Source organism: Pempheris klunzingeri, chromosome 7 (genome assembly GCF_042242105.1).
Source record: "Pempheris klunzingeri isolate RE-2024b chromosome 7, fPemKlu1.hap1, whole genome shotgun sequence".
NCBI classification, from domain to species: Eukaryota; Metazoa; Chordata; class Actinopteri; order Acropomatiformes; family Pempheridae; genus Pempheris; species Pempheris klunzingeri.
Genome location: NC_092018.1, coordinates 1060810 through 1083850, shown reverse-complemented (window position 1 = coordinate 1083850; position 23041 = coordinate 1060810). Strand labels below are relative to the sequence as shown.

The window sequence follows — 23041 nt, the reverse complement described above, 5'->3', positions numbered from 1 at the left end:
GCAGGTTTAAATCAGGATTAAGGCAGGTTTAAAATCAGGATTAAGGCAGGTTTAAATCAGGATTAAAGCAGGTTTAAATCAGGATTAAGGCAGGTTTAACGCAGGATTAAGGTCAGGATTCAGGTAGGTTTAAATCGGGATTAAGGAAGGTTTAAGGTCAGGATTTAGGAAAGTTTAAAATCAGGATTCAGGCAGGTTTAAAGCAGGATTAAGGTCAGGATTCAGGTAGGTTTAAATCGGGATTAAGGAAGGTTTAAGGTCAGGATTTAGGAAAGTTTAAAGTCAGGATTAAAGTCAGGATTAAGGAAGGTTTAAGGTCAGGATTTAGGAAAGTTTAAAGTCAGGACTCAGTCAGGATTAAGGCAGGTTTAAAGCAGGATTAAGGTCAGGATTAAGGTCAGGATTAAGGTCAGGATTCAGGCAGGTATAAAGTGGGTTGAATGTCCCTCCAGAGGTGAATTCTTTGCTTCTCTACAGACACCAGGGACAGATGTTTTCATGAAGTCCTCACTGAGCTGAGCTTCAGGAACCTTTCATGGAGATTTTAGTGGCCGAGCTTGTGAATATTCAGTTAAAGCCGAGCTGTAAAAAAATAAAATGTCTGACACCTGCAGGATAATTAAAATAAGCCCAGATAGCTTTAACCACCCAGTAGTTGACTGTTTTCCTGAAGTAGGAGCTAATCATTCAGTAACAGAACATCACTCAGGTATAAAGTCAGACTAGAGGTAATGAAACACACCTTTCCCAGAGGACTGTGGGAGGACGAAGCCGGGCAGCAGGAAGGGGGCTCCGGTCGTCAGGCCGGCCGGTTTCAGCTCCGTCACCCCGTACGTGGTCAGACAGGTGACCAGGTTGACCAGGTCCTTCAGGGCGTCTTTGGACTCGTCCTCCTTGGCCTGTTCCAGCCTGGAAACAGACAGAGAGGCTCGGCTCAGCGTTCACACACACACACACACACACACACGCGCTCGTGTTCGCGGCAGGACGGGGGCTGCACCTGAGCATGAGGTCGCACAGGAAGGCGTAACCCTGGCACATCCGGAAGTCGTCCAGCAGGGTCTGGGACACGTCGCTGGAGTCCTTCAGGAAGCAGGACAGGCCGGTGAACATCTCCACGATCTCCAGCGGAGACAGATCGTCTGACTGCTGCATGTTCTGCACACACGTGCCGAGACATTCCTTCTCTGTGGACGGAGGGGGGGGGGGCTGTTTATTTATTTATTTTTATTTAACCTTTATTTTACCAGGTAAAATCAGTTGAGAACAGTTTCTCATTTACAATGATGACCTGGCAAGGAGCAGAGCTGTTCAGTGACAGAGGGAGAAACTACGACAGCGAGGATGTAGTGTGTTAGAATAAATACATCATCAGGAGGGGGGGGGGGGTACCGAGGTACTGAGGGGATATTCTGTGAGATTAAATCGTAAATTTATTTATTTAATTATTTATTTATTGAATTTAAATATTCTTTGGGATTAAAATCTCAGTAAAGCAGATTTTCTTTGTGGAGGCAAATCAGCCTCATTACACTTTTACAAAAAAAAAGCAAATTACACTTTGTAGTTGGATTTAGTGATTAAGAAACAGTGTGTGTGTGTGTGTGTGTGTGTGTGTGTGTGTGTGTGTGGTGTGAAGAGGCTGATTTCTGTTTAATTATTATTATTAGTGGTACATTTACTGATTAAATCTCTGTTGTTCACATTCCTCTCCTGTAAATATTCCCGTTTAATCTCGGAGCCTTTAGAGTTTTGTCTCTGAACTTTACTCCCTTTAGTAGTTCTTATTCTTTACCTGCACAGGTATCAGGTCATGTTTTGTTCTGCTATAAAGTCATGAGTTACAGGAAGTTTGAGATCCACGTTTCTTCCTGTTCTCAAATAAAAAGATTTGTGTGTGTGTTTTCACAGGTAAAGTACTGATGGTGGCATGAGAACACGTTCAGATGAAAGTAGTCCTGAGAAATAATAAGAATAAAACAATAAAACATCTAATAAAGAATGAGCTGCACTGTGTTGTTCCTTCATCCTTCTGTGTAAATTGTCGTCTTTTATTTGCCAAAACTGTAAATAATCTCTTGGATTATTTGTGAGCTCTAAAGCGTGAATGATGTCTCTCCTTTGTCTCTCCAGGTGTGTGAGTCTCTAACACGTTCATATATACCGTGTATGTATTTGACCACGTTGACGCTGAGGCCGTGGCGGGAGATGGTGGTGAGCACCTCCCCCGCGCTCCTCCTCCAGGGGAGGTTGTGGGGGGGGCACCAGGAGGTGATGGCGCTGAACAGCAGCTGCAGGTCGTCCTTTTGGGCCAACTCCTCCGCCGGGGACACAAAGGTGCAGAGCTTCACCAGGATCTGAAGCAGGGGAGGAGACGGAAAGGAATAAAACCACGGAACCGCTCTTTAATCACGGAGACGATCGGAGAGTGTCTCTTTAAGAGTGTCGTTAATACATGAAGACACAAACCCTGAGTCCTCATCCTGGTGTCTGAGTGACTGGTAGGTGGTGAAAGTGTTGGAACTGGTCCAGTAGATCACCTCAGCCAGCAGACACCAAACGGGCTGCAATGGCTGCAACGTGATCCTTTGGGACAACTGCACCTGATCACAGTAGGTCCACTAAAAGAGCTTGTTTGATCCACTGACAGGCTCAGAGTGTTATTCTAAGTGTGTGACAGCATCATGGAAAGGATCCCTACAGAGAGAGACCTGGAAGATCCTTTTGGTTTAACCACAAACAGCACACACACCAGACTACATTCACTAAAACAGGGATTTTAGAGAACAGGACACAGGAGCTGCTGCCTCCATCAGTCAGTGTGTTTGTGTTATTGTGTGACTTTAGTGTTTTAAAGGTTAAGTTCGGATTCAACAAAACATTTGTTTAACAGATAATAATGACAAACAAACTAACCGATGGAGGCAACTAGAACAGCAATTCCCGTGTTCTGCAAGGTTAAACTATTGTTTTTGTCAATGGAGTCTGGTGGCTGCCAGTACCTGCTAGTTGGACACCAGGTTATGTATAAATAGGTTTCAAACTACCAAACTTAAACTTTAAGTTTCCGCTTTATCACCAACAAATGATGAGATTTAACTTTTCTCCAGAGGTGAAACATAGTTCTGAAAAACACAAAAACTCAACTAATCCCTATAATATTCATGTTAACTTGTAAACTGGATAACACCGTTAGTTATTGACATAAAGGTTATTTAATAACGATAATGGTATAGACATGTTTCTACCTGGACGAAGACTTTCTGGAGCAGCGCCCGGCGGTCGGCCAGGGGCAGCTCCTGCTGGGTGTGGCCCTGGCCGGGGGTCTTCTCCTGGGTGGGGGGCGGTGGAGGCGGTGGCTGCTGCGGGGTGGGGCCCGCCGGGGCCTCGGCCATGTGAGGCAGGTCGAAGAACAGGTAGAGGCATTTGACCAGCGTGGAGGGAACAGACATGGTCGTCATGCAGTCCACCGTTTTCTGATGGGGGGGGGGGGGGGGGGCATAAAAACAGATCATTAATTATTAATCAGTGAATCATCAGACGAGTCCAAAGAGAAATATTTAATCACTGCAGAGCAACAACTAGTGGACACATGATGTTTTAATCTGAGTTTGGTTAAAGAGTGTTTGGACTGGAAAATAAATAACTGTGTGTTTGTGTGTGTGTGTGTGTGTGTGTGTGTGTGTGTGTGTGTGTGTGTGTGTGTGTGTGTGTGTGTGTGTGTGTGTGTGTGTGTGTGTGTCATCATGGCCGAGAAGATGACTGGAAAGAAGATGAGGTTTGTGTTCAGTGAGGCGAATGATTCACAAACACTAAGAAAAGAAGCTCACAATGACAAATTACCTCACTCCGTCTCTCACACACACACACACACACACACACACACACCCACACTCACACAGAAACACACACACACACACACACAAACATACACACACACACCTACACAAACACACACACACACCTACACACACACACACACACACACACACAGATGACCCTCCCATTTACTTCGGCTCCGTCTGCACCACAGAGAGAAGGTGGATCACAAGACTGATCAACACACACACACAACTCAGCCCATCAGCTGAGGGGGGGAGAGGGAGGGAGGGGGAGGGAGGGAGGGAGGAGAGGTGAAAGACGTTGACAGTGGAGGCAGATCCACAGACGGGTCTGTAGTTAAAGTCCAGTGGGGGTCACAGTCTTTAAGAGTCTCCATCAGCTCAGAGTGAAGGTGTGTGTGTGATGGTGAACCAGCCCCCCCCCTCAGCATCCACTGGTCCAGCTGGTCACCAAGTGTGTGTGTGTGTGTGTGTGTGTGTGTGTGTGTGTGTGTTGGTCCTGCAGCTTTCAGGTGAAGGTCAGCAGGAAGAGTCCATCAGAAAACAGAGAAATGTGAGAGAGATGGAGGAGAAGAGGGAGGAGGGGGGAGAGCAGAGCGTGAAGGGCGTCCCGTCAAGGCAGAGAGGAAGAGCCTCAAACACAAACACTGCTGTTTTATCATCTGAGGGGGGAGAGCGAGAGGCAGGGGGGGAGGAGGGAGGGTGATGTCAGGTTTATGGGAGGCCGGCTGCAGGGAGAGTCCTTTGTTTTACAGTCTGAGACACCAGAGGAGAAGAAGACAAACCCATTAAACACACACACACACACACACACACACACACACACACACACACACTCTTCCTCCTGTCGGTGTGTGTGTTCTGATGTCACACAGTTGAGCAGGCGGGGGGGGGGGACATCGTGTGGACAGGCAAACCCTCGTTCTCTAGGTGAGAACATGAGCAGAACCTGGAGCTGGCCTCACTCTGCCCATCAGTGAGGCTGCAGTTTACATCTGAGAGAACCGGATCTAAACCAGATCCACCTGATCCCACAGTTACAGGTTACAAGACAAAGAAAGAAGAAGGTGTCAAGGCGTCACTTCTTCCTTCATGTGTTTGTTTCCTGTCCTGTGTTCACATTTCTTCCTGTACGTTGTTAAAATGTGACCCTGTGCAGCACTTTGTGCTCCTGAGTAGATTCACACCCAGTGAGAACGATCGACTACCATTCAGGGGGTGTCTAGTGGCTTTTCTACTTTTCCACCAGCACCTACTCTGCTCAGCTCGGCTTGACTCGACCTTTCTGGTTCTCCACCAGGTGATAGTTCCTGGTACCTGGTACCGGGGTTCCAAGCGAGCTGAGTGGAGCTGAAACTGTGACGTCACCAGACTGCAGGCCACCGATTGGCCGGGGAGCGACGTCACTGGATGAGTCATGAGAGCGATCAAAGCCTCCGTCTTTAAACCTGGAAACAGTTTTTATTATTCCTGTGAACGAGGTGAACGGATCCACACAAACCAAACGCTCCACGTCCTCAGTTGTGTTTGTGTTTGTGTCGCATACAAATGAACCACCGGAGCTTCAGGCCGCCTCGCTATGACGACCCCCCCACTTTGAGCCGGTACGCTACTGTAATGGAAACCAACCAAACCGAGTACAGTAGAGGCGAGTAGAGCTAAAACTGTGTGATGGAAAAGCGCCATAAGTCTTTCTAAATATCGATGACGCAGCTTCGTCACATACTGGATTCTGATCAGACGGTTGCTGTGGACACAGTTCTGAGAGCTGGAGCAAGAAAACATCCATTTCAAGGTCAAATGATGGATTTCCTTCCCCTCCTGTCAGTGCTGACGGCTCACCGCTCATCAGCCCGGACTGAACCGTCGCTGTGTTCGTCCCTCTGAGCACAGATCTTTACTGTCTTTACCTGCAGACCGTTCACTCAGAGCTGATCGTGTATGAAGAGCGCTCCTTAAACCTGGACAACATCAGCAGAGCACACAGGTCTGCACCTGAGACATTCAGAGCATCCAAACACAACCTGACGGGGTCGTGAGCCGGATCACCTTCAGGTCAATAATAAACTTTATCTCTTTTCTCAACCAGGTTACAAAGTCACACCAGACGGTTAAACTGAGAATAGAAGCAGATATAAAGTAAAAACAATGAAAAGAACAAGACAGGATGAACACAGTGAAGTGAACTAACTCTAATTCTGACAGATCTATGAGATGTGAAGATGTTGGCCGGCATGGAGGCACACAAACACAGAGGAAGAGCACAAGAACTCCTGGTGAACGGGACGATGAAGCTGAAGGAGCCCCCGGCAGAGAGGAGAGTTAAAGGAACAGCTCATCTTAAAAAGTGAACCTCCCGTCATGGGACACGTCACACCAGACTGTGTGAAGAACAGCAGACAGAGAACCTGACAAATAGACCTGGGTTTTGCTCCGCGGCAGCTTTGAGCACGTGCACGAGCCTGAATGTGTGCACGAGCCTGAATGTGTGCACGAGCCTGAATGTGTGCACGAGCCTGAATGTGTGCACGAGCCTGAATGTGTGCACGAGCCTGAATGTGTGCATGAGCACAGACGGTAGGCAGCGGCACTGTAACGCCTCCCTGGAGGAGTTTATCCTTCAACTTTTCTGCCTCAGAGCTGCAGAGAGCAGACTTAAACAGCAGAAACAGACTGACTCCACTGCATCTCACCTTTCTCTCAAATATACTCTTCCACAAAAAAACTGTGTGTGTGTGTGTGTGTGTGTGTGTGTGTGTGTGTGTGTGTGTGTGTGTGTGTGTGTGTGTGTATGTAGGTCAAAGGAAAGCAGAGTGGATTTAAGTGGTTTTAAAATGTCTGCAGAGGGAGTGAGGAAGTGTTTGACTCGACAACAACAACAACAGTGAATTTCTGATGTGCAGCAGAGCAGTAAAAGCAGCCGGCCGGCCGACAGCTACCCCCCCCACCCCCCCCACCCCACAAACACCTCCAGAGGATCGCAGGCTGAAGGATCAGAAGACGTCTGCTGGCCGGAGCACAAGAGCAGACAGAAAAACGAGACCTCAGCGTCTAACCTTCAAACAGGAGCCCAACAACATGTTAAAGGAGAACTGTCGTCTTTCTAAACCTGTAATGTCCTGTTGGGCTGGTCAGGAACACTCTCCTCAGAGCCACCAGACTCCACTGACAAAAACAGTAACTCTTAGAGCTCCTGCTCTAAGAGTTACTAGTTTGTTTGTGTTACTGAGTGACTTTGTGTTCAATCTGGATCCAACACAGTATTTGTTTAACTCACAGTAACACAAACACACTGACTGATGGAGGCAGCAGCAGAGCAGCAGCTCCTGTGTCCTGTGAGCTAAAATCCCTGTTTTAGTGAATGTAGTCTGGTGTGTGTGCTGTTTGTGGTTAAACCAAAAGGATCTTCCAGGTCTCTCTCTGTAGGGATCCTTTCCATGATGCAGCCATTGCAGCCCGTTTGGTGATCTACTGGACCAGTTCCAACACTTTTACTACCTACCAGTCTATACTACCACAGTAGAGTCCTGTCTGGGGTTCCCAACAAAGCCCTCGACAGGCTCCAGTACGCTCAGCTGTCCGGGGTCTTGCCCCCACCAAGCCCTGGCAGCACACAGCACCCAAACACCCAATTAAGTACCGCATCAATGACAAAATCCTCCTGCTGCCTCCAGACCCTCCTCACTCTGCTCCTGCTCTTCCTTTCTCTTCTTTGCTCTCTATGCAAAGCGTCCTTGGGTTATTATTATTATTATTATTAATATTATTTAGACACCAGGATCTATAAAGTCGGGGCTCAGGTTTAAAAATACCAGATCTCCGCCTTCTGATCCTGACTGCTGTGGTTTAGTGTTGGATGATGAAATGGTGCCAGACAGACAAAGTATGACAATAATGCCACTCATGTGAGACACAGAAGCATCAGTAGACAACAAATGGGCAGAAAAGTGGATTAAAGAAATGGCTGTGTTTGTGGAGAATGTGCTGGGGGGGGCCGGGGGGGGGATTTTACTGGTATCAGAGTTTCTCACTGAGGCTGATGCTATTTTCTGCCGGCAGATCAAAGAGGGGAGATGCAAATGGGTCAAAGAGAGACAGAAGACTGAGAATCCTGTTTTTATACAAGCTGCTTCCTCCGATTTCATCTCACATCTACACACACACACACACACACACACACACACACACACACACACACACACACACACACACACACACACACACACACACACACACACACACACACAGAGCACACACACAGAGCGCACACACACACACACACACAGAGCAGGTGTGTATGCTCCTACACCCACCTGTCCGGAGGAGGCCAGCAGGTTGATGGTGGTCAGGAGCATCCAGCCCCGACTCGCCTCCTCACTCTGGTTCACCTCCAGGAACTGGACGATGGCTCGGCTGGCTGCCTCTGGAAACACACACACACACACACACACACACACGTTAAGTACAGACTCTGACACGAGGAGAAGCAACCAAGTGTTTGCAGGTAAATCAGAAAGGGTTTGACAGTGGGTTAGGATTAGGGAATGTGAGGATGAAGAGGGTTAACAGAAGTAAAAACAGATAGACAGACAGTAAACGTTCACATGCTAACGAGCTAGCTAGCTAGCTAGCCTCTTGGTGCAGCTGTGAATGGAGACTCCGCGTCCACCAATCAGAAACAACCCGAGTAACCAACAGCTGGAACCACAGACTGCATCTAAGATGGAGGACACGACGGCGCCCCAAAGAGTGAGGCCCTGACGTCTGGATCGGCTGGCTGCACCTCCCTCTGCAAACAAAGTCTGTGGAGACGAGTCGTTGGTAGTTATACTATCTAACACATCAGCTCTGTCTGTCTGTCTGTCTGTCTGTCTGTCTGTCTGTCTGTCTCTAGTCTCCCGGTCTTAATATTAACTAACTATTATTAAATCACAGCTTGTCCACCTTCCTGCTGGTGCCTGGATTTGTGAGTTCAAAAGTTCAGATTTTCAGTTCAGCAGCTCGTAAAAACTCAGTTCTGGGTTCTTCATCCAGGAAGGAAGGAAGGAAGGAACGAAGGAAGGAAGGAAGGAAGGAAGGAAGGAGACACCTTCACGCCACACAAAGACAACGATGTGTGCTCTGTCCCTGCAGCTACAGCAGATACTTCACCAATCACAACATTTACCAACACGCTCTGATATTCCTGTGAATATCTAACGAATGTTCCTGAGAACAACAAAGTGCTCCCCTCACTCCTCCTCCTCCCCCCATCAGGAGCACTAGTCGGCTCTACACCACGGAGCCCAGCGTCCCTCCCCAGTGAGGACCGTAGTGATAATAGACTGCGGCGTCGGAGGGCGTCACACACATTCTGTCGGCTTCACATGCAGAAACAAACACGCCTGAAAATGTTTGTTTAAAAACCTGCAGATACGCTGAGCACCAGTCTGGATCTGATCTGGACCAGATCTAATCTGGACCAGATCAGATGGTCTGATGATGACAGAGTGCTGATGAGCGTCTGAGTCAAACACTGACGCAACCAACACAGGCCAGCTGGAGGAGTGTGTGTGTGTGTGTGTGTGTGTGTGTGTGTGTTCAGACTGTGGTGTTGTCATATCAGAGCTGCTCTCTGGTTGAAAACAACACATTGCATGTTCAAACAGAGACAAGAGAGAGAGAGAGAGATGATGGAGGAGGGGGAATCACAGGAGGTGTGTGTGTGTGTGTGTGTGTCTGTGTGTGTGTGTGTGTGTGTGTGTGTGTGTCAGTCTGTTTAATGTCATTCCTGTGGGGAAGCCACAGCCAAAGCTGCTGCTGCTGCTGCTGTCAGGGCTCTGAGGAGATCCTGCTCACTCACCTGTAGTGAAGATGAACCTTTCATGTCAGACGGAGCACAGACTGAATTAGTGCTTTGTACAAAAATATCAACTGACAGAGAACTGGGCTCTTTTTGTACATATTCTGGTTACTAAATGACTGGTAGGTACTAAAAATGTTGGATTATGGAAAGGATCCCTACAGAGAGAGACCTGGAAGATCCTTTTGGTTTAACCACAAACAGCACACACACCAGACTACATTCACTAAAACAGGGATTTTAGCTCACAGGACACAGGAGCTGCTGCTCTGCTGCTGCCTCCATCAGGTAGTCTTGTTTGTGTTATTGTGTCACTTTGGTGTTTTACAGAGTTTGTTTGGATTCAGCACATTATCTGTGTTACAAATAAACTGACTGATGGAGGCAGCAGCAGACCAGCAGCTCCTGTGTTCTGTGACCTAAAATCACTGTTTTTGTGAATGTAGTCTGGTGCCATGTCTGGTCAAACAGAAAGGATCTTACAGGTGCAGTTGTCCCAAAGGATCACGTTGTAGCCATTGCAGCCCGTTTGGTGGCTGCTGGCTGAGGTGATCTACTGGACCAGTTCCAACACTTTTACTACCTACCAGTCCTTCAGACACCAGGATGTGGACACAGAGGACCAGGGGGAGAAACACCAAAGCAGATCATCTCTGAACATGAAGTAGGAAACATTCTTCGTACTACATCTTTACCGTAATAAATCTGTGTGTCCGAGGGCTCACCTGTGGACTTATTGGAGGCTCTTCGTCTGATCTCGGTCACCATGAGCCGGGAGACCTGGGTGGTGAACTGCAGCAGGTCGGAGAACTTCTCCGTCATGCTGCTGGGCGGAGCGTTCCCAAACACCTGAAACAGGAAGACCAGCTTTGGTTAAATCTGGAGAAAAGAAAAATACTGAATGAATTTCAAGAAAACCAGACTGATACACATCCAAAGACATTAAACAGGGGTTAAAGGGACAGTCCGTATCATTTGCCTCCAGTTTGGGGAAGCAGGTAGGAGACCTGGCACAGACGCTAAGCAATGTACTATTGTCAGTTTAAGGGTACAAATCCAGAGTTCTGTGAGGTAAAATCACTGTTTTTGTCAATGGAGTCTGGTGGATTTAATAAATAAAAATGTAGTTAATATTGTAAATATAGCATTCACTCTAAATGGTGTTGATGTTGTTTAGATGGGCCTTTTTTAAGGAGGCTAAGATCCACTGCAGATAACACGAACTGTCCCTTTAAACCAGCCAATCAGACAGTTATTCGTGTCAACATTTTGCTGATGAGGAGAAAAAAGGGCACATAAAAGAAACTGGATATTAGTGGATATCAAAGCCGGCACTAACAGCTGTAATCACATCACGGTGGACACACAGGAGTCATCCAGGTGGAGGTGCGCTGCCTGAAATCTCTACGCCCTGATTTCACCCAGTGAACTGCAGCCTTCAGGGGAGCCCGAGATCAACTGCCCTTCATTCAACAGCGACTCCTCCTGCATCAAATCATCCCACAAATGTGACACCAGAGTCGGCCTGGAGCCTGGAGCCCGGCGCCGCGCTGCACCACGACGGACCACTCTGCCTTTGAAATGTGACATGAACGACAGCTCCGGTGAGCGAATCACCGCTGGGTAATTAGCCGGCAGGTCAAGAGCCCCTCGGAGAGGCGCTCCAGTGTGACGAGGACACTCGACAGGGCTGCAGACCAAACGCAGAGGCTCCATCAGCGTGATGTAGAGGAGGCAGTAAACGCAACACGACCTGCATCCTCCTAAATACTTTAATACTTTAATCTACGCCTGCTTCTACTTCAGGTTCCATTCAGCCTCTCTGCATCACAGCACTTCATACACTGCACCTCATCAGGTGTGTTTACAGCTGCAACAATCAATGAGGCAATCATTTGACTGACAGAAAACTAAAAATATCCTCTTTTCAATAATCTTTCAAGCAAAAACGATGTTTCCAGGTTATCAAATGTGAAGATTTTCTGCTTTCTTTACTTTTACATGAGAGTCGATTGAATGTTTTTGGGTTTGGAAATGTTGGTGAGACAAAACGAGACATCTGAAGACGTCACCACATTTTAAAAAGGCCGTTCTCAGTGTTTCCTGATGTTCTGTAGATATAAGAATAAATAACAGAGAATGTAATCTACAGATTAACGGAGTCTATTATTATTACTATCATCATTTTTATGATTCTTATCATTGTTAGTCTGTGTTTTGCATCTGGAGATGTCACCTTCTTCTCTTTGTTTTGATCTTTTCCAGCTGTCAGGTGTCTCCGGGTGCAGCCTGCAGCTCAACAGTGAAGATGTTGTACGTTAGGAGTTCAAAGCCTGACAGAAGGTCTATGATCAAAACTTTCAATTAAACCTGGTGCTGACAGTGTGTGGGAGTTCAGCGCCTCTCTATGACATCACTCTCCTACGCACCTGTCTACCAGGTGAGCATCAGAGAGGATTCCCTTTGTTCAGCTCAGTACGAGCTGTGATGAGTCAGATCTGTTAAAGGACGACTCCAGTGGTTTTCAGCTGCTCATATTCTGGTGTCTAAGTACAAAAAGTGTTGGAATTGGTCCAGGAGATCACCTCAGCCAGCTGTGACAAACTCCACTGACAAAACAGGGATTTTAGCTCACAGGACTCAGGAGCTGCTGGTCTGCTGCTGCCTCCATCAGTCAGTGTGTCTGTTTACTGAGTGTTACACAGCATTGTGTTGGAGCCTAAGTCTTTAAAACTTAAAGCCACACAATGACACAAACTAACTGATTTAAGCAGCAGTTGACCAGAAACTCCCATGTAAAATCCCTGTTTTTGTGAATGGAGTCTGGTGTGTGTGCAGAGAGCGATATAACGGCTGTTTGTGGTTAAACCAAAAGGATCTTCCAGGTCTCTCTCTGTAGGGATCCTTTCCATGATGCTGTCACACACTTAGAATAACACTCTGAGCCTGACAGTGGATCAAACAAGCTCTTTTAGTGGACCTACTTGCTAGCTGAGGTGATCTACTGGACCAGTTCCAACACTTTTACTACCTACCAGTGACTCACACACCAGGATGTGGACTCAGAGGGACCAGGGCTAAAAACACTGAAGTTGTGTCTATGATGTAGGATTCACTGTGACAGATATAGAGGCACCAGCTTGTCTGGATCACCATGACAACAACTCACCTTTTAGAAAACTACACGGTCATGTGCTCCACTATAGAACAAAACTGACTGAGTGATCTGCCCACTAACAGTCCCTGACAGCTGACATGTGTTCTTGTTGTTCTGTAAAGGAGACAGTCATTGTTTATCTGGCTGTGTTGGGACCGCCCCCGTCCCCCCCCATGTGGCTTCCTACCCTGTTAAACACGGGCAGCATCATGTAGAGCTTCTCCTCCTGCTCCTTCTGGGTCATGTGGCGAGGAGGGTGGCACAGTTCGGAGAAGAGGCGTCGCAGGTGCATCAGGCCCAGCGCGTTGTCCTGGGGGCTGCACTCCTCCTGCCTGGGCCGCCCCATGATCCTCTTCACCATGTTCATCTTGAGAGGCTTTGTCAGGGCAAAGGAGGCCCTGCGGACAGAGACAGGGGGTTAAACACATCATGAAGCAAACAGTTTTTCACCTTTATTTCTGTTTCCAGTCACTGTTCAGATCTTTTTTAACCAGATTTCAGTCATCAGACATCTGGGTCTTGAGTTATCAAAGAAACAAGCTGCACGGTAAACAGCTTGCAGCCCCCCCACAGCGTCGGAGCCACACTGATGTTTAAGGTGAAACTTGTTTTGGAGAGGACGACGCCTCTGCAGAGTAAAAACCTCCTGAACAATGAACACTGAAGGAATCCTAAGTAAAATCCCTGTTTTAGTGAATGTAGTCTGGTGTGTGTGCAGAGAGCGATAGAACAGCTGCTTGTGGTGTCTAAATGACTGGTAGGTACGCAAAAGGGTTGGAACTGTTCCAGTAGTTTGCCAAACGGCCACAGACAGCTGTTATATCACTTTCTTCAAAGACACCAGACTCCATTGACAAAAACAGTCATTTTACTTCATAGAGCACAGGAGTGGCTGGTCTGCAGCTGCCTCGATTGATTCATTTGTTTGTGTTACTGTGTGTTAGATAAATCTTGTGTAGGATCTTAACTAACCCTTTAAAACACACCAAAGTCACTCAATAACACAAACACACCAACTGATGGAGGCAGCAGCTCCTGTGTCCTGTGAGCTAAAATCCCTGTTTTAGTGAATGGAGTCTGGTGTGTGTGCAGAGAGCGATAGAACGGCTGCTTGTGGTTAAACCAAAAGGATCTTCCAGGTCTCTCTCTGTCATTTAGACAGCAGGATATGTAAGAATAGGTTTAGAAATAACAGAATGATCCTTTAACAGCGCTGACACACTACAGTCCAAGCGTGCACTGAACTGTTTCTTCAGGAAATCTTTATTAATCCTATATCTCCGTCTTTGTTTTGTATTTGCTATGTGTATGTTTAGCCATCATTTCCCCCCTGACTCTCTTTCAGATGGTTGCTAGGAGACTTCACAGACAGATAACCAGCCTGGAGCGGAGCAGCGATCATCGATCTCTGACACACATTTCCTCCACAGCCGCCACTCTGGCACACTGCGCCTTGCTCAGGGGCACCCTGGCAGCACCGGCTGAAGGAGAGAGAGGCGACGCGCGTTTATTTCCTCTTCATGACAGATTACAAGCCTCGAGGATCGCGTGGCATTATAGAGAAGGAAAAAAAAGAAATCATGGTTTCGCTAAACTGGAGATCTAGCGGCTGCAGGCTCACCAGCTTCAGACGGCCTGGTGCGTTCAGGGCTCAAACAGTGAGGCTTCCCAAACCTCTGAGCATCAGGTGAGCAGCACACTGGGCCCAGGTGACACCCCCGACGTCTTCATCGGCCCTGCAGACCTGCGCTGAGGTGAAGTGCAGCTAAAGCACACTGACAGTTCACTTCCAGTCCGCTCAGACAGTCGGACATGAGACGTGACAGTCGGCCATGTCGCCCCCCCCCCCCCCCCTCCTGCTCCCAGCAGAGGAACAGCGCTCCTCACACAGGACGACTCACTTTAAACATTGATGGGACAGGCCGTGCCCTTCACTTTCAAAAATAAACTCAATGAAAGATTCAACAATCAGGTTTCCTGGGAGCTGCACATTCTGTTAAGGGTGACCCCCCCAGTGTTTCTGCCCCTGGGTCCATATCCTGGTGTCTAAATGACTGCTAAAAGTGTTGGAACTGGTCCAGTAGATCACCTCATAATTGGCCCAGTCCATTTATGAGCTGCCTTTTTGTACCAACCAGTCATTTACACACCAAAACCAGTAGAAACAGGGCCCAGGTTTAAAAATAGCGGAGTTACCCTTTAAAGGGGACAAAAAGCTGAAAGAAGTCACTGTGTGAAGCAAACTGATTACAGGGAAAGAAGAAACTCAAGTCCCCTGGAATGAATTCATATGTAACAAAGCAATAAAGGATTTCAGCTCCAGAACTCTACAGACTGACGTCCAGTCTTCCTGGCAGGTCGTTTCTCTGAGGCCCACACCGTCCCTCACCGCTAAGACCACATGTATTCATGCCCCAGACTTCCACTCCCTCTCCACAGCTACTTATGTGAAGCCTGAACCAATCTGGAGCGCTCCCAGCCCCCCTCCGGGTAAGAGCCCCTCCGAGCCGGCTCGTTCGGTCTTGGCGAGCTCCTCCGTCTGTTGGCCGAGTATAAATCTGATTCTGTTGTCGAGATATCACAAGAGCCGTCTCTGAGGAGAGATGGGGGTATTTTTAAGTCGTTTGTAGACCTGGTTTCAGGCCAAAAGCAGATTATTGGATAATGTGACGGAGGACGCTCCTCCGCACTGTTGGCGCCGTGTGTTTCCTCTCTTCACTAAACCCAACAAGTCTGTTCCTGTGCCTCGGCTGTACACTCTTTACTCCAGTGTTTGGGGCTGAAATAATTAGCACTATATTCTCCAGATCGTCACCAATCAATGAATCCATGCATCGATTTATTGGTCGATTGTGATGAAACTCTCAAGACGAAGGGACCTTTTCTCTCGTCACGTTAAAAGCACAATATTTACAGTGTCCTAGCAGGGAAAGCCCACTAATTTCATGCTCTTGAAGGAGAACCTGAGCTGTTTTTACATATTTTGAGTTTAAAATGACTAGTAGGGACAAAAACTTTAGGAATCGGCCAATTAGACACCAGACTCCATTGCCAAAAACAGCAATTTTACCTTGCAGAACACAGGAGTTGCTGGTCTACTGCTGCGTCGATCAGTTAGTTTGTTTGTGCTGTTGCATGTTGATTAAATATTGTGTTGGATCCAAATTATCCCTTTAAAACCCCAAAGTCACACAATAACACAAACACACTAACTGATGGAGGCAGCAGCAGAGCAGCAGCTCCTGTGTCCTGTGACCTAAAATCCCTGTTTTAGTGAATGTAGTCTGGTGTGTGTGCAGAGAGCGATAGAACGGCTGTTTGTGGTTAAACCAAAAGGATCTTCCAGGTCAAACAAGCTCTTTTAGTAATACAACTAGAATAAATACACAAACAGAACTCTAAAATACAGTCATTGCAGTGCAGGACAGATGTTTTTCAGGTGGAGCACCTCTGCTCTGCTGCAGTAAACTCTGCCACAGTCCCACTGCAGTGCCAGAAGCCTCCCTGCTCATTCATCTGTTTTATCACATGCCGACCGTGAGCAAGGAGATTATCAGGTGTTCCCACAGCTCTGCGCTGACCGGCATCTCAACAGCCCACACACACCTCCCTCCACCTCCTCCCTCTCTTCCTTTACGGCCCGTCATGAAGGACGGCAAGAGGAACATGAAGGGAAACGTCATGGCAGAGACGGACGGCTGCAGACGGGAACGTGGCGTCGGTGGCAGGAATGAAATGAGTGAAGGCTTTGGTTCCTCTGCCCTCCGCCTGAACTCACACTCCATCTACCAGCCTCCATTTAGTGCACCTTTACCTAGAGCGCCCCGACCGTCGGCGAGCGTGAGCGCACGTTTAGACCAGGTGCGGTCTCAAAATCGTAGCTTTTAATAGGCAACTCATTGGGGGGGGGGGGGGGGGGGGGTCTGCCCATTGAACTGAACTGTGACTGTGCAGCCAGCAGCTCCTCGGTCACATGTACTGATAATTCATCACATTAAATAGAAAATATGGTCATAAATATGGATAAAAACTAGTTTCACCGTACAGTGAAGTTCTTACTTTGCCCTTTCGCCCTCAATGAATAAATAGAAAGAGATAATATTGCACAGGAAGTAAAAAAAGGTAAACTCTAAATATTTTCAGCAGCTCACCAGCAGATACACACTACTGCCTTTATTACCTGTTAACACCACCTGCTAGTTTTTGCTAGCTAGCATGTGGGAGGCAGCTTGGATGAAAACTGAGGAGTTAATTCATCTACTCAATCATTTCTTTTATAAACTAATTGTTCATTTTGAACCCTCTCACTTTGCACTCAGCCCCGTCAGTTTCCCCGTTTCCACCTGCTCACTAACTGGACGTGTTTGACACATCGATGATTCTGTGCTCATGAACGAAGGGTTTTGTCTTCAGGTGGTTCAAACACAGATGTTTACTGACTGATGTTCAATTCAGCTTCAATACAACATTAAATAAATCATCTTGTTTCATTAACGTTCACTCAGCTAGACAATAATAACCTGATTCCACTTTAGTCCTGTTTGGTTCCAGTGGAAAGTTTCCACCTGGAATATTCTGTGAATTTTGCAGCCACAGATTTGAGGTTCTTTGTCCTCGGACAGGTCCGGTCGGCGTCGGGTCGACCTCAGACCTTCAGACACGTGACCTGAAGGACTCAGTGAGCGACATCAGCCTCCATAATTCAGCTGTTTCTACCCGGCCGCTCTGCCCGCCTGAGATAAGGCCTTAAGAGCAAAACCTCCAGAACGAACCAGCTGAACGGCTCCGCTGCTGCCGGCTGCAGATAAAGTTTGCTGATCCTTTTTGTTTCCTGTGACCGGCTGTAAACTGTAGTGAGACGACGTGTGGAGGTGAACTGATGTCTGAAGGGATCAGCTCCTCCTTTTTCAGCAGAGAAAATAGAAGTAAATAATTGTAAGGAAAGAAACTGTAGGTCAAAGATAGATGAGGCACACTTCCATCCGCTGAAGGCCCTTTAAGTCTCTCAAGATTAAAAACAAAGTCACATCTCCATATACAGAGTGATGAGACGCTGCAGCTTCACTTTCGCTGGTTTAAAAGAGGAAGCGACTGCAGAACATAAAGTCTGTTCAGGACAAAAGACTAATTGCTTTAGAGCCCAGACTCAAACAAAGAGGAAAAAAGTACATTTCACATCATCTACTGCCGTTTAAAGTTAAAAACTCACGTGCTTTTGTTTTGGTCGGTTTAATATGAGATGGTCACAGGACACAAACACCACCAGGAAACTGGTTTGAGAACAAGATGTGAGACTGAGGATGTTAACACCAGCACACCACCCATCCTGACCGACGATGAATATTTAAAAACCGTATACATGTACAGGACAGCACGTTCATACACATCGTCCACAGAGTGAACAAGACGAGCAGAGGAATCACTGAGAGGGACAGAAACTGTGAATCTGTGCTGTAAGACCGTGAGGACGGAGAAAATACTGGACGTTCAGACTAAAGGGTTTTGTGCTGAATGTCACTAAGAGCTGCTGAAGTCATGGTTGACCAAACAGGGAGATTCCAGCTATAGGACGGCATGAGCTGACCTAAGGCTTTTCCACAGAACCACAGGCCTGTTTTCAGAAGGAAATGATCCTGATTTGACTGCATATTACAAACTGAGACTCATCGAGTTCTTGGTCGGAACAGGGAAGTGCTGAGGAAAGCTATGTGGCTGAAAACGGCCATTTCAGCAGAAACATTATTATAATAATAATAATATTCATTATTTTACCTGTTGAATATTATTTAGGAAGAACTAAGCTCATCAGTGAGAGACGGGTAACCAACCCATCATTAAGACCCAATTACTCATCCTCAGTGTGTCTTATTAAAGGTTATTCTAAGTGTGTGACAGCATCATGGAAAGGATCCCTACAGAGAGAGACCTGGAAGATCCTTTTGGTTTAACCACAAACAGCACACACACCAGACTACATTCACTAAAACAGGGATTTTAGAGAACAGGACACAGGAGCTGCTGCTCTGCTGCTGCCTCCATCAGTCAGTGTGTTTGTGTTACTGAGTGACTTTGGTGTTTTAAAGGGTTAATTCAGATCCTACACAAGATTTATCTAACACACAGTAACACAAACAAACGACTCAATCGAGGCAGCTGCAGACCAGCCACTCCTGTGCTCTATGAAGTAAAATGACTGTTTTTGTCAATGGAGTCTGGTGTCTTTGAAGAAAGTGATATAACAGCTGTTTGTGGCCGTTTGGCAAACTACTGGAACAGTTCCAACCCTTTTGCGTGCCTACCAGTCATTTAGACACCACAATGTGTACAAATAGGGACCAAGAGCATCGGACTTCTCCTTTAAGATGAAGCGTCTGAAAGAACAGTTTCATTACCATCTTGACACCGATGAAAGCAGCTATTCTCGGCACTGCTTCCCTTTTCTGTGCTGACACATATATCATGCGTGTCCACTGCTTCTCCTTTACAACTTAATAATTTATGACAAATGGCACAAAGTCCGTATCATAAATACAACAAGTGAAAGCCTCCCCTCCAGACCTGTGGCAGCAGTACACAGGCTCTGAGAAGAAGCCTCAGATCTCCTGTGTCTGGCCCAGACAGCTCACCAGCAGCTCACCATTATAAAGTGATCAGGATGCTGGAGCCTCAGCGGCATCAGCAGAAAAGCTCGTCTTCAGCTGCCGGCTGAAGTGGAAACAGGCTGAGCCTCGGACGAGCGGCCGGCTGAAACGCTGCCAGTCAAGGAGAAAATCTTGCTGGATGTCAGAAATTGAGAATCCAAAAGCAGAAGCGGCTGGTTGGCCTGTGGCCAGTTTAAAAATATCCAGCCGAGTGGGCCCGGTCCCTGAGTCACTGCTTCAAGCTGCAAGTTTCACAATGGACAGAAAAACAAAGGCAGGCGGGAGACTGAAGCTTTTTACACAACACTTATGATTAGAATTAGGATTAGGTAATAGGACAGGTAGATTAACTAGAGCCCCCATGCAGGGAGGAGTTCATACAGGAGTTAAATAAGTGAAGGTGAGAGGAGGAGGAAGCATCTCTGACTGAGCTGACGGAGCTTTTCCACAGAAGAAGGCCTGGATCCTATTTTCACAGGTTATGACATCATTTTTGTGGGTTATGATAACACTGTAGTCATCAAAATAATCTGGACTGTCAGTGAATAAAGAAGCAGTGAGTCAGAGCAGAAGGATGTTTATGTGGAATTATGTCTAAAGTGGAATTACCCTTTAATACGTATTCAAGCTGAAATAACCCACCAGTCTATTGTAGCCACACGGATCTCTGATCAGTGCCGACCGCCGGCCCCGCTTAGCCGGGCCGTACCGGGCCGTACCAGGCCAGGCGGGGCCCCGTGCACCACACAGAGGCATTGAAGCAGACCGGCGGAGTCGGAGCGCAGCGGGGCCGGGACCACAAACTGGGGCAAACACATGTCACACGACTCATAAGCATAAGGCTGAGCTGGAAAATCAACAAAAGGAGCGGCAGAGATCAGCAGACCGACGCAGGATTAGAAGCACTCCACCTCTTTGGTAAGCAGCCGGCGTCACCGTAACCACAGACAGAGAGCAGCTCCCAGCTCCACACCTGAGACTACAGGAGGGTGTGCTGTCCTGGAGCTTTGGCTCAGAGGAGACGGGAACTCTCATCCATCCAGTCTGGTGAGAATTAAAACTGATCCATCGAGATGCGATTAAAACAGCAGCCAACAGCCGGAAGGTCGTTCTGAATAACCATAAATTATAATAATAATAATAATAATAAAGTCGGACACCAGCTGCTACGTTATCTTTTGCTTTCATTTTTGTTTTTAGATTTAGGCGACTTTTAAATTTCAGTTTTCAGCTTTTAGGATCATGATCAGTTTTTAGTGGCAGTTTGGTTAGGTTTAGGCAAAGGTCCTGGTTTGGGTTAAAACAAAAAGTCATGTACATTAACCACACCCGTCAGTTATTCTACTCCCGGTGCTGATCACTTGAAATAAAAGCATGTTTGTGCCAATGCCACATACAGCGGTAAACACGGCGCCCTAACCCTAACCCTAACCCGTGGGTCACATGCTCACACGCTACATTACACTTTGAGGTACCGCTGTGTGGAAACGTCCTGCACAGAGCTGAACACTGAGGGGGGTCAAAGAGGACGTCGGCTCTCTGGACCTGTTCTGGGTTTAAGAGGACTGTCAGAGTCCGATACGGTGCAGAACACAGCCAGGAAACACCACACGTGTTCACTTAAAGGAGCAGCACCAGGCCGTGCCAGTCGGTCACGGAGGCCGATGACCACCTGATCACTGGCTGATCACTGGCTGATCACTGGCTGATCACTGGTGTAACATATTGATGCTCTGCTGTTCTTCATTCAGATTCTATTAAACAGCGACGTCATGATGATGATTATGATGTTTCAAAGCCGACAAAAACATGTCGTTTACATCTGAGTTCATCCGAACAGGTCGGCCCGGCTCTGCTGCTCAGAGTGCTGAATGATTTATTAATGACACCTGACGAGGTGTCTGTTATCAGGAGTCCATTTGTTCCTGATTATGGAACCTCGGGGTGTTTATACCACGGTCACTGCCAAAGACAAAGAACCATCCATTTATGTGTTCATGCCGTTTGTAACCAAAATCTCAAGTTTTTACAGCCATAACTCCACTTCCCCGGTGGCGCCTGAGGGTCTGACTAATAGCTGGAACATTCATCACCATCCCATTAGGTTCTTGTAACGGAAACGTTGCTCACTTCTCCAGGAAATAGGCTGGATCACAGGAACGACGTGGCAGCAGGAGATATTCTAGTCCGTCAGCTCACAGATCCCTTCGGCTCAGCTGTTAGCCACAAAGCTAACGTTACGCTAGCAAGATTCAATTATACAATCAGGTATAAAAAACAGTAAGTTACACAAATAAACAGGACTGCTGATAATTATTATTACTGGTCGATGTTCTGCATAAAACTGTTTTGTCGTTGGAATAAATCAGCAGGATTTAGGGAGTGCTTCACTTCCACCATTTGTCTCCAAATCAACACGATCTATTTTTAATTTCAGATCTGGAAGCGCAGCCAAGACAAACGAGATGCCCACACCTTTGGCAGCAGAGCGCTCCTCGTGTGCTTCCTTCAGAGATACGAGGCCGCCTTATCGGCTGATCCACAGTGTGTGAGAGAGGGGGGGGGCTGAAGCAGAAGCTGGAGACAGCTCGGAGTTCATTTAGAATCATCGCACAGGTTCCCCTGTGAAGCTGCTGTTATCTCCAACGCTTTTAGGTTTTAGACACTGAAAAAAAAGGCCCATTTAAAAAAAAAAATCAACATCAGTTTCAGTAGAAATAAACGCACTTGCTGTCAGTTAAACCTTTACGTCACAGAACTGAAGCTGTTCAATCCATCTGTGATCTCTTCAAAGCCACCAGACTCCACTGACAAAAACTGTAATTTTACGTCAGAGAACACAGGAGCTGCTGCTCTGCTGCCGCCTCCATCCGTTAGATCATGTGTGTTATTGTGTGACTTCAGTGTTTTAAAAAGGTTAGTTTGGATCCAAACTAACGTGTTAAAACATTAAAGTCACAACAACTAGAGCAGCAGCTCCTGTGTCCTGAGAGCTAAAATCCCTGTTTTAGTGAATGTAGTCTGGTGTGTGTGCTGTTTGTGGTTAAACCAAAAGGATCTTCCAGGTCTCTCTCTGTAGGGATCCTTTCCATGATGCTAACACTATCCCTTTAAAGGGGAAACAGCATAAGACTCTGGTGAACCAAAGACAAAGTCAGCACCATCACTGGAATGCCGCCTCCTCTGCAGCAGGGAACTGAGCTTTCTTTCTTGGCCCTGCAGTCTTTCTCAAAGCATTCTCTTTAAGCGGACGCCAGCTTCAATGAGCGTCTCTCAGAGTTCGCTCTAACTCCTGGGAGATGAAGGCAGCCGGTGCCCTGGAAAAGCCCAACTCTTCAAAGGCCTGTGTGGCCGTTCCTCTGGAGAAAGTGATGTAATCACAGAAGCGGCTCCTGTCTGACAGTTTACCGGGGGTAGGTGGAGGCCGGGGAGCTCCACAGAGAAGAAGACAAAACTGGGCTGACACACAAGTTAGATAAAACCAAAGCTGCAGAGCCAAATGCAAATTAGAGGAGAGTAAAAGGCTGTTTGTGGGCAGGGTGGGGGGCTCACACCAGCC

The 23041-nt window shown here is 47.2% G+C and overlaps 1 protein-coding gene across 1 annotated transcript in view; it reads right to left on the bottom strand.

Moving 5' to 3' along the window:
* The window catches only part of wdfy3 (WD repeat and FYVE domain containing 3), a 99189-nt gene that overhangs the window by 66888 nt on the left and 9260 nt on the right, over window positions 1-23041 (bottom strand). Inside the window, exons 2-8 of the mRNA XM_070833309.1 lie at window positions 13029-13239; window positions 10410-10533; window positions 8156-8265; window positions 3249-3476; window positions 2165-2357; window positions 1001-1187; window positions 743-909 (exon numbers count right to left, since the gene is read on the bottom strand). Coding sequence (XP_070689410.1) covers window positions 743-909; window positions 1001-1187; window positions 2165-2357; window positions 3249-3476; window positions 8156-8265; window positions 10410-10533; window positions 13029-13208 — 1189 coding nt within the window. The 5' untranslated portion in view covers window positions 13209-13239. The remainder of the gene's footprint in view (window positions 1-742; window positions 910-1000; window positions 1188-2164; window positions 2358-3248; window positions 3477-8155; window positions 8266-10409; window positions 10534-13028; window positions 13240-23041) is intronic.